Consider the following 10,301-nt stretch of genomic DNA (forward strand, 5'->3'; position numbering starts at 1 on the left):
GGAGGAGATGGGGATCGAAGGGGGAGGGGGGGGAGGGGGAGGGGAGGGAGGGAGGTCGCGGGGTATGGGATCGAGGGTTTGGGGGGAGTTCTCAAGGTTCAGGCGTTGGCAAGCCGCATACTCTGGGGGTGGGATCAGAGCCATCCATGTCACTGGCCTGCGTTGGGCAGACGGGCAGATGGGGGTGGCGTCGGTGTCTTGGCTCTGTTGAGTCAATGTCGCGTGCGACGAACTCACCTCACCCGCGTTGCAAACACAGAGCATGTTACGGCTTGGTGCCCGGTTGGTCTCACATTGGGGAAGGAGGCTCGGCGGAGAGGATGCAGCAAGCAAGGGCCGTGGCTTGTTTACCGGCGCACGGGGGCCTGGGCATGCCAAGGGCGGCGGCCGAGGTGGGGGAGGCCCGCGTGGCCAGGGCCCGCTCTTTGACTCGGATGCGCCGTTCCTCTCACAGATTGCGGGCTGGCGGACGATGCTTCCGCTGCTAGTTGTCGGATGGGCCGGCTTCTTTGGTGTTCAGGCGGTGCTGACTGGCCAGCGGACGCTGCGTGCCGCGCCCGCTACCCGCGCCGCTGCTGCTGCGGTACTCGACTCGGAAGAGGCCGGCGAGGCTCTTGGCGCTGCTACTGCTAACGAGCTGGCGGCGGCGGCCAAGCTCGGTTGGTGGATGTGGGGAAAGAGCTCCGGGCGGACGACAGCGGTGACCTTTGATGTCGCCGGCGTGCCCGGGACCGCGCCCGGCGGCGCAACGCCCGTGGCCACCGTTGACGCCCGCGCCATCGACGACGCTGGCATTCTCACCTTTATCGAACTGACAGTCTGCGTCACACCGTCGGCGGCTCCCAGTCCTCCTGCGGGCAAGCACTGCTTCTCGCTCGTCGACGCTGCCAACGCGCGCGCGCACGCATGACTCAACCTCCCCCCTCATATGTGGTGCGACGGCAGCGGCGGTGGTGAGGCGACCACACCGGCCAGGAGCTGGGCCAAGGTCTCGACCTTGGCCATGACTGGCGCGTCTTCGCCGCCAAGCAAACCACTAAGCTCGGCGGTTCCGACTGCCTTGGCCACCAGCCGCACCAGATAGTCCTGCTCGGCGACCTCGGCGTTGAGCTCATCGATCTCGTCTTGAAGCTCGGCAACCGTCAGGTGTTTGTCGCACTCGCTGCTCGTCACCAGCTGCTCCTCCACCGCAGCCTGGCTCGCCAACGCGCGGTGCAGCCGCTCCTCGAGTGACGCAATGACCTCAGAAGTGTAGGCCACCTGCTCGCGTACCTCAACCACGACGTCGGCCGCTACTGTCGACTCGAGTTCCCGCTCCTGCTCCGAAGCAAGCTCGCGCCGCAACGACGCGTTTGCACTCTGCAAGCTGTCGACCTCGCTCTCCAGCTGCGCAACGCGGTCCGTGAGATTAGCCACCGCGGCTGCAGTCGCCTTTTGGAACTTGGCCTCCAGCTGAGAAGTAGCGTCTGCATGCCGGCGCGCCGCCTCCGCCTGCCGGTCTTTGAGCGCTGCAGTCGCGGCCTCGGCCGCTTCCGCGCGCGCCTCGGCCTCGGCCATAGCTGACACAGCATCGGCTGCCCGTGCCTCAGCTGCTGCCGCCCTTGCCTCGGCCTCGGTCACAGCATCGGCCTCACTGGCCTCTTCCGCCTCCGCCTCGCCATCGTCGCCTGTATGCTCAAGCTCGTACGCAAGCCGCCGCCGCGCATCGTCCAGATCGCTCTCGAGAGCAGAAATTCGGGTGGTGGCCTCGGCCTCGGAAGCCTTGTACGCATCGACCATCTCCTGCAGTGCAGCGACCTCCTGCTGGAGACGCTTGGCCGAGGGCGCCGCGTCCGGGAGCGGCATCGTCTGCGCCATGGCAGACATGCGTTGCTCGCGCTCAAGCGCCACCCGCGATGACCGAAGCGCAGTCTCCAGCGAGTCGTTGGTCGCGCGCAGCGCCATGACCTCGTCTGTCAGCGACGAGGCAATGGCGGCAATGTGCGACTCGTCACCGCGGAGCTCGCGCACAACCTGCAGCTGGACCGCAATGTCGTCCTTGGCGCGCCGCTCGGCTGCCAGCTGAGAGCGCAGATCGTCGGCCTCGACCATCGCAGCATTGAGTTCTTGCGAGAGCCGCAGGCTCTGCGCCTCCAGCCCGTCGATCCGCGTCACAAGCTCCAGTCGCTCGGTAGAGAGCGCCTTGATGTCCCGCTCGTAAATCGACCGCAGCGAGTCATACTCGCGCAACAGCTCGTCCTTCTCCGCAGTCACTCGCGCCAGCTCTGACCGGAGGACCAGCTCTGCCCGCGAGTTAGGCGCATCACCGCGCCCGGCCCCCTGCGGCGCATCGCCCGGACCCGGATCCCGGAGGACGGCCTCGGCCGACGCCAGCTGCGCGTGCAGACTTCGCAGCTTGCCCTCGGCCGCCACCTTGGCGTCCTTCAAACGAGCAATCTCGGTCCGCCGTCGCGCCGCCGCCCCGTCCAACTCCAGCAGCGCCTCGCGGACTGCCGCCCGCCGGCTCTGCACCGCACCCAGCTGCTCCAGCAGCCGCGCCTCATCGGCCGCCAGCGACGCACGCTTCGCCGCAGCCTCGTCCGAGAGTCGCGGAATGCGGTCAAACAGGCCCAGTCGCTGCTGCACATCGTCCAACGCCGCCATCAGCTCAGCCTCGTCCTCACGCAGTGCAGAGTCCTCCGCATGCAGCGCCCGCGCCGCCGGTCCGTCGCCATCTCGTGCCGTCTGGTCGTCCGCCAGCACCGCCAACAGCGCCCGCGAGGCTTCGTCCTTGGCCCTCGCCACCTGCGACAGCTGCGCCCTCAGGCTGCTCACCGCTGCCACCTCGTCGTCCGAGCCCATTGCTGAGGGGTAGAAGGTGGTGGGTGGGTGGTGACGAGCAGGAGGAGGAGGAGGGGTGAGGACGGGGGAAGGTGTGTCCGGAGAGGGAGGGGGGGGGCGCCGAAGCGCTGGGCTCGACCGGGCGATCGATCGCGGTTGGCGATCATGATCGATCGCGGTTGGCGATCATGATCGCGCCCGCCATGGCGACACGCCTCTCCGACCACAGGCAATGCTGGCGGCACAGCTCCAGGAGTGGTGTGAGCGCCATGAGGCCCCAGTGCCACCGCTGGAGGCGCTGGCAAGGCCTGACGCGCCCGAAGTCCTGCGCAAGCTGGTGGCACACCTGGTAAAGTGCGCGCCGGCGCCGCTGCCGCAGGCTCCGTCTCCGTCCGGACACGGGAGACGGGCGGGAGAAGGTGGCGAGGGAAGCGGAGCGGGTGAGGGCCAGCATGCGGCACAGCTGCGGATGCTGCGGGCAGAGGCGGCGTCCATCGATGACGAGCTTTCAGAGGCCGCCGCTGCCGAGGCCGCAGCGACCGCTCGCTACGCCCGAGCCTCGGCCGCCGCCGCCCTCATGGCCGCTCACAACGCACATCTCGACGTGCTCGACGACGAGACGGCTGCCATGCGCGAGGTCTACGACGCAGCCGGAAGTAGCCTGCGCCGCATGCTTGCGGCCGGCGGGCGTGATGCAGGGGCCGGGGCTGTCGCACGGCTGGTTGCCACAGCCCGTTCCGGATCTCTCGATCCGGCTGAGACCCGCTCCCTGCCGCCCGCCGAGCTGCTGGACGGCTTGACCGAGCTGGCGGCGACCGAGACTTCCCGCATGAAGGCCGAAAACGAGCGCGGGCCGCTCGAGCCGCTTCTCGAGCCGCCAGTGTCAGCCACTGACTCGGTGGCTGCCGTTCTTGCCGAGCTCCGCGACTCGCACGTCCGCCGCTTTGTCCAAACGGTGGCTGTCGCCGACGATGCTGCCGCGCTCCGGGCCGAGGCCGACGCACTAACAGCCGCTGCGCCGCCAGCTCTGGTGGCCGCAGCAGCCGCCGCTGGTCTTGTCGCCCGCGCCGACGCGCTCGACAAGCTCGTCGCCTCGTTCGAGGCCGTCCTCGCCAACGAGGTTGGTTCCAACAACGAGCTGCGTGCCAAGGCTGCTGCCATCGGCGAGATGCAGGAGGCGTACGCGCGAGGTAAGGTTGCGCTCGCTGCAGGAGTTGCCGCCAACACCCGCACCGCCGACCAGCTTCGGGCGAGCCATGCCCGCCTTCGGGCTGCGGTCAACACAGACCTCGCGCCGATGCCTCGCAGGCTCGCCCTCGCCTCGTCCTCGCTCACTGCGCTCCGCCTCAAAACGCTCGACGCCCTCGCGGAACACGCCCAGCTGCTAGAGACGCTAACGCTCGCCGGACGCCGTGCCGGCGTCGACCCGGGCGCGCTCGCGCCTGCTCCTCTTCGCGACCTTGCTGCCGCTGCCGGCTTTGACCCGAGCAGCCAGCGCTGGTCGCTTCTCCCGGCGCACATCAGTGCCCTGCTTGAGGCCAAGGCCGCCCAGGCGCAGCGTGCTGAGCGCGCCCTGGCACTGCAGACCGAGCACCTTGATGGCGCTCCCTTTGCCGCACTTGCCTCGCTCCCGCACGTCCGCTCGCTCGCCCGCCGCCTCGCGGATCAGACCGCAACAGGCGACGTCGAGCTCGCCGCCACGCTTTCCGCCGCCACCGCCACCACCCGCGCTGCCGCTGCTAATGCCGCCGACACCCACGCCATCCTCGCCGACTGGGCCGACCACCCGGCGCAGCACGCTGTCCCGTGGCGCACTGTAGACGACAGGCCGCTGGACGCCTGGCTCGCCCACCATCGCTCGCTCGTCACTGCCTGGGCCGAGCTAGTCTCGACCGTCGAGTGAGTCGAGCCCGCCAGTACGACCAGATGCGAGCGGATGGAGCGAGCCGGGGCGTAGCAGATGCGAGCAGTGGAGGGAGAGGGAGTGGAGCGGAGCGGAGGAGGGAGGATGGGTGTTGCAAGCGACAGGCCCAAAGATCGATGATGTCTTGGCACTGCCTGTAGTCCTGGCACTGGATCCATGACACTGCACTGCTCGATGCAGCCCATATGGTGTGTGTGTGTGTGTGTGTGCTGCCTCCCCCTCCCCCCCCCCCCCCCCACCCTCCCCACAAAAAAAAAAACACTGCACATGCGAGGCTTTTACCGAACGGGTGGGTGGCGACAGGCGGTGGGACGTGAGCGACTTCCAACGGGCCTACACACAGCTTGATTGGGACGAGGCCACCAGAGGGTAGAGCAAGGCACACCGCAAGTCACGGAAAGAGAGCAACGGAGTTGTGCAACAACAGAGACTCTGTGCTGTTCGTGCTTGCCGTTGCGCTTGTGTGTCAGCTGAGCATTGGAAGGACCAGACCGGGCGGCAAAGGCACCGTTTGCTGCAAATCAACCATGGCCGACCCAATCCTTGGCTATGCCAACACCTTGTACGAATACAATGGCGTCTCGGACGGAGAGCTGTCGTTTGGCAAGAACGCTGTCATCGCCGTATATGAGGAGGCTGGCGACGACGGATGGATGGAGGGCGAACTCAATGGTACCCGTGGCTTCTTTCCCGAGGCTTACGTCGAATACACTCCTGGCATTGGGAGTACCTCCTCTGCTGCTGGCCTGGCCATCATCCCGCCGCCACCACCGCTCAAGACCTCGCAGTCGGGCGAGAACTTGGCCCAGCTATCCTCCAATCTCGGCGAGCTCGACACCATGTACGACGATGACGGCAATGGTGAGGCTGGCTACTACCAGCCCGAGCCTGACTACTCGGACGCAGACTTTGACTCGTATCTCAACACCGACGTTGACCCGGCGCTCGCGCTATACATTTCGTCATCATGGGAGTGGCAAGACGCGCTGCCGTACTTTGACGTCGACGTCTCGTCGCCCGATAAGCGAAAGAAGTTTGCCGGTATGAAGTCGTACAAGGCGTACACCATCACTACCGCGTCCCAGTCGTGGTCGGTCGAGCGGCGGTTGAAGCACTGCCAATGGCTCCGGGTCCAGCTCGTCAACAAGTTCCCTCTCATCCCAGTCCCAGTCATCCCTGTCAAGGAGCTTGTGGGCAAGTTTGCGCCGCGCGAGGACAAGACCGCCGCTATCGCCTCGTTCATCGAGAATGTTGTCCGCCATCCGGTCCTCCGCGCCACCGACGTTGTCCAGCACTTTCTCTCCGTCTCGGCCCAGGCCGACAAGCGGACATGGAAGGCCGGCAAGCGGCGGTTCGAGAAGGATCCCATCACTGGGCCCATGTTCTACCGCACCATCGTACCATCGGCGCCGGTGACCGGCACTGACGTGCCCAACTTTATCGACTCGTTCATGGCCCGTGCAAAGGCGACGGTACCCGCCATGGGCAAGGCCGAGTCTACCATCATCGCTCTTGGCGCCCAGGCCCGAAACGTCGCCCAGCTCTACATTGAGTCCGGCCAGTGCTTCCGCGTCCTGGCTGAGACCATGGGCTCGCAGCCGCCGGCCTTCCGCGCAGGCATTGAGGCCATCGGCGACGCCATGTCCGGCATGGCCATCGAGCTCACCCGCCACGCCAAGACCCAGGACTTGCTCGTTCGTCTCTTTGAGTGGCATTCGACCGTGACCAAGCTCACAGACTCGGTCCTTCGCGCCGAACAGAAGCAGCGGACAAAGTACCTCGCCGCCGCCGCCCGCGCCTCCAAGAAGATCGTCAACACGCCTGTCGAGGTCACCCGCCTCAAATCGCAGGAGCAGGTCGTCATGGCCATGACCTCGGTCGCCATGGCCGAAGTCACACACTTTCTCAGCTCGCAGCTCCTCGACTTTAAGGCTGCACTCAAGGCGTACATCACTCGCGAACTCGACCATCACCGCGCCATGGTCGCCCACTGGGAGACAGCACTCTCTGCCGTCGACGCCATGCCAGCCTCCAAGCTCCCGGGCAAGCTCAAGCTGTGATCTGTGATCTGTGATCTTCGACATGAGCCCTCACCCATACGCACGCATACACGCATACACACAGCACACACTCTCACATGCACTCTCCCTCTCTCTCTCTCTCTCTCTCTCTCTCTCTCTCTCTCTCTCTCTCTCTCTCTCTCTCTCTCGCCCATGCCATCAAACACAGTGCCGTGATCCTGTCGCTGTGTTCGTGCCGCCGCCGCGCCTGCCGAACGCCACGTAACCGAGCCGCAGGCACAGACACTCCACCCTCCCCTCCACCCTCCCCCCCTCCCCACACACACACACCACCACCGCCACCACCGCCAGGAACACCACTGAGGTGCCCGCGCAACCCCTCCCCCGCTCACCCATACCAGTGTCCCCACCTTCACCGCCACCACACGCCGCCATGGGCGCCCTGGGCGAAGCAGCCATCATCGGTGGCTCGCACGTGGCATTCTTCAGCTTTGCGTGGCTCTTCTTTCTGTGGAAGCTCTTTCGGGACTACGAGGTGAAGCAGGTCGGTGTCCAGGTTGCCTTCTCGGTCATGTTCACTCTCTCGGCGTCGATGCTCCAGCTGGTCATCTTTGAGGTCGCTGACGTCCTCGATCCGTTGACCCGGTGGTGGCACTGGAAGACCAATCTGACGGCCATGTTGGTCCTGCTTGTATTTGTCCTCCCGTTCTACATGTTCTACATCCTTGCTCGCGACAAGGGTTACGCCCGCGCATCATCCGCCACTTCCGCCGGTGTCATGCTCTCGGCCTATCTGGTGGTGTTTTGGAAGGTCGGCGATCCGTTTCCCATCACCACCGAGGCCTCGGGCATGTTCTCGATGGAGCAGGGCGTGGGCCGGATCGGTGTTCTAGGGGTGACGGTCATGGCCGTGCTCTCGGGCTTTGGTGCGGTCGATTGTCCGTATCGGTATCTAGAGTACTTTGTGCGGTCGGTCTCGCCGGCAACGGTCCGGCGGCACGAAGGCCGGCTGCTGACCACCATCGACTACCTGCTGGCCAAGAAGAAGAAGATGCTGCTGCTCCGGCATGAGCAGAGCGAGTCACACTTTGCGCGACTGTCGTCGCTGCGGTCACGGCGTGCGGCGGCGGCGGCAGAGCGGGCGGCGGCAGAGCGGGCGTCGGCCTCGCTGGCGTCGTCACTCTGGTCGGCGGCGGCGTCGTTGTGGGGCGGCAGTGACGAGCGGGCGGCCAAACTCCGCGAGTTGGAAATCGAGGTCGAGGCGCTCAACAAGGTGGCACAGCAGCTCTTTCTCGAGCTCGACGAGCTGCGCGCCGAGCAAGCGCGGGTGCGGTTCTCGCGGACGCTCCGTGGACGGGCTTTTAACCTTGCAGGCTACTTTCTCTCCGTCTACTGCGTGTACAAGATCACCATGTGTGCGGCCAACATCATCTTTGACCGCGTCGCGCACACAGATCCGGTCTCGCGCGGCTTTGACATCCTGCTGAGGTACTTTGGCATTCCAATGGCGGCGCACTGGAAGAGTCTGGTCACTTTTGTCATGGTGGGCGTCATGATTGTGGCCTCGATTCGCGGGTTCCTCAACGCGCTCATGAAGATCTTTTACTCCATTGCGTCTGCCTTTTCATCGAACGTCATTGTCCTCGGCCTTGCGCACATCATGGGCTCCTACTTTGTCTCGTCGGTGCTGCTGATGCGGATGAACCTCCCGCTCCAGTACCGGGTCATCATCACCAAGGTGCTCGGCTCAATTGAGTTCTCGTTCTACCACCGGTGGTTTGATGTCATTTTCATTTTCTCTGCGGCGGCATCGATCGCGTCGATTCTGCTCCTGCGTGCATCGTCGGCAGCGCGGTCCAAGGCGCTGTACTCAGCGTGAGCGCAGCGAGCTACGCCCACTGGCGGGCGAGCGCGGTGCGGTGCGCGCTCTCATTGCGTGGAGTGTACGGCACCGCCGCAGCTCCCGGAGCAAGCGTCCCGGTCCTGGCCTGGATGTTGCGCAGCTGCTCGCGCCACGACAGCTGCGGCACATCGGCGCGAACCTCGCTTCGTGGCGTGGCCACAGCTGCAACTGCGGCAGCGCGGACCGCCCGCGGCGAGGCCGACTGGCGGAGGAGATCGCCGACGTGGTCATCGTCGCGGTAGACTCTGTGGCGCGGCGGTGCCGGTGCCGCTCCCGATGGTGCGTACGGCGGCCGGGACGGGATGTGCGGCGCCGGTGCCGGCTGCGGGTCCGGGGCGTGCATAGCGCGGCGGAGTGCACGGACGGGGGCAGGCTGGTAACGCTCGGCCGGCGGCGGTGCAGGCGGATGCGGCAGGTCGGGCGCGGCAGTCGGGTGCTTGGCCGGGTCATCGTTGGCCATCAGCCGCCACATGTGGTCGAGCGTGTTGCGGCGGACGTCCGGAATGCCGCGGCGCGAGATGGCGACTTGCGGGGCGGCGTCGTCGAGGTTGGCAGCGTGGCGAAGGTGGTCCTTTAGCGCTGGGCGCGGGCCGGGCGCGCGGACCGGGTCCGGGCGGACCACATCATCGTTGGCGTCGCGGCCGGTCACGATGTTGTAGCCGTGGTCCAGGAGGCGGGCAGACGCGAGACGGCGGGTGTGCGGTGAGGGGGGGTGTTGCGGCGGCGGTGCATCGGTTGAAGCGCCGAGCACGTCGTGGTCGGCCGGGCGGACAGCGCGACGGGTGTGGGCGGCGCGGAGCGAGGCGGCGTGGGAGGCGTCGGCCGGGTCGGCAACGGCGCCGGTGCGGACCCGCGGGTCGACTGCATCAGGCGCCTTGCGCGGCGACTGCGAAATAATATCATGTGTGTAGAGCGAGTGATTGGCAAGCCGGCGCGAGGTGAGGGTGTGCGGCTTGGGCTCAAACCTGTGGGCGTTGTTGGCAATGTTGGAGATGATGTTGAAGCCATGCGGGTTGGGGTTGGTCTTGAGCGGTGAGATCCGCTTGCCAACCACAGTCTCAGGCGTCGGTGGACGAGCATCGCCCACAGTCTGTCGCAAATGAACCGGTTCGCCACGGATCATCCTCCGGCCATGCACCTGCCCTCCGTCCGTCCCGTTGTCCAGCATCAGCGCACCAACCGAGTCAGCCTCTTGGGCGAACAGACGCCGAGTCCGGGGTGCCTCGTACCACTCTGCCCGTCTGCGCTCAGTCGGTACGCCTGCGCCTGCGGACACAGCCGGTCCACTCCCCGACAGGATCGATGCCGATGACGGCAGAGATACGGCAGAACGAGTACGATGATGAGAATGTGCGTGATGGTACGGATAGCCGGAGCCCGAGGCAGGAGCAGGAGCAGGAGCCGCCGTAGCCGCAGGCTGACCCGACGCAGTCCTGTAGGAACGGAGGAGCGAGGCATGGGCGTCTCTGTCTACGGCCGAGTGCGGAAGGATGGATGTGGCTGCCGAGGGGTACTGTTGGCCGGGCATGGGGGGGGGAGGGGGGAGGGAGACGGGTGTGTGTGGTGGGGGGGGGGGGGGGTAGGGGGGGAGGGGGGGGGAGGGGGAGGGGGGGGACGGACGGTAACGGACGTG

At 66.2% G+C, this 10,301-nt stretch overlaps 6 protein-coding genes across 6 annotated transcripts in view; 3 read left to right on the plus strand and 3 right to left on the minus strand.

Annotated features, from left to right (window-relative positions):
• AMSG_07776 (uncharacterized protein) overlaps positions 1-264 on the minus strand; it is a gene marked incomplete at its 5' end in the record, with an annotated part of 4,863 nt that extends 4,599 nt beyond the window's left edge. Inside the window, one exon of the mRNA XM_013900384.1 lies at positions 234-264. Coding sequence (XP_013755838.1) covers positions 234-264 — 31 coding nt within the window. The remainder of the gene's footprint in view (positions 1-233) is intronic.
• An 878-nt stretch (positions 265-1,142) lies between these two features.
• Positions 1,143-2,841, minus strand: AMSG_07778 (uncharacterized protein; the record flags this gene model as incomplete). The annotated part of the gene is made up of 2 exons (XM_013900385.1): positions 1,143-1,158; positions 1,208-2,841. 2 exons carry the CDS (start codon positions 2,839-2,841, stop codon positions 1,143-1,145), a joined length of 1,650 nt encoding a protein of 549 aa, XP_013755839.1.
• Positions 2,842-3,052: 211 nt separating this feature from the next.
• Positions 3,053-4,723, plus strand: AMSG_07779 (uncharacterized protein; the record flags this gene model as incomplete). The annotated part of the gene is made up of 2 exons (XM_013900386.1): positions 3,053-3,210; positions 3,253-4,723. 2 exons carry the CDS (start codon positions 3,053-3,055, stop codon positions 4,721-4,723), a joined length of 1,629 nt encoding a protein of 542 aa, XP_013755840.1.
• Positions 4,724-5,095: 372 nt separating this feature from the next.
• On the plus strand, positions 5,096-6,804 carry AMSG_07780 (uncharacterized protein; the record flags this gene model as incomplete). The annotated part of the gene is made up of 1 exon (XM_013900387.1): positions 5,096-6,804. Exon 1 carries the CDS (start codon positions 5,272-5,274, stop codon positions 6,802-6,804), a length of 1,533 nt encoding a protein of 510 aa, XP_013755841.1. The 5' UTR covers positions 5,096-5,271.
• Positions 6,805-8,694: 1,890 nt separating this feature from the next.
• AMSG_07782 (uncharacterized protein) lies at positions 8,695-10,061 on the minus strand (the record flags this gene model as incomplete). Its single annotated transcript, XM_013900388.1, has 2 exons — positions 8,785-10,061; positions 8,695-8,725 (listed from the first exon to the last, which is right to left on the minus strand). Exons 1-2 carry the CDS (start codon positions 9,834-9,836, stop codon positions 8,695-8,697), a joined length of 1,083 nt encoding a protein of 360 aa, XP_013755842.1. The 5' UTR covers positions 9,837-10,061.
• Positions 10,062-10,124: 63 nt separating this feature from the next.
• AMSG_07783 (uncharacterized protein) overlaps positions 10,125-10,301 on the plus strand; it is a gene marked incomplete at its 5' end in the record, with an annotated part of 2,928 nt that continues 2,751 nt past the window's right edge. The window contains one exon of the mRNA XM_013900389.1: positions 10,125-10,148. Within this exon, the coding sequence (XP_013755843.1) occupies positions 10,125-10,148 (24 nt within the window). The remainder of the gene's footprint in view (positions 10,149-10,301) is intronic.

The sequence above is a fragment of the Thecamonas trahens genome (genome assembly GCF_000142905.1).
Source record: "Thecamonas trahens ATCC 50062 unplaced genomic scaffold supercont1.37, whole genome shotgun sequence".
Taxonomy (NCBI): Eukaryota; order Apusomonadida; family Apusomonadidae; genus Thecamonas; species Thecamonas trahens.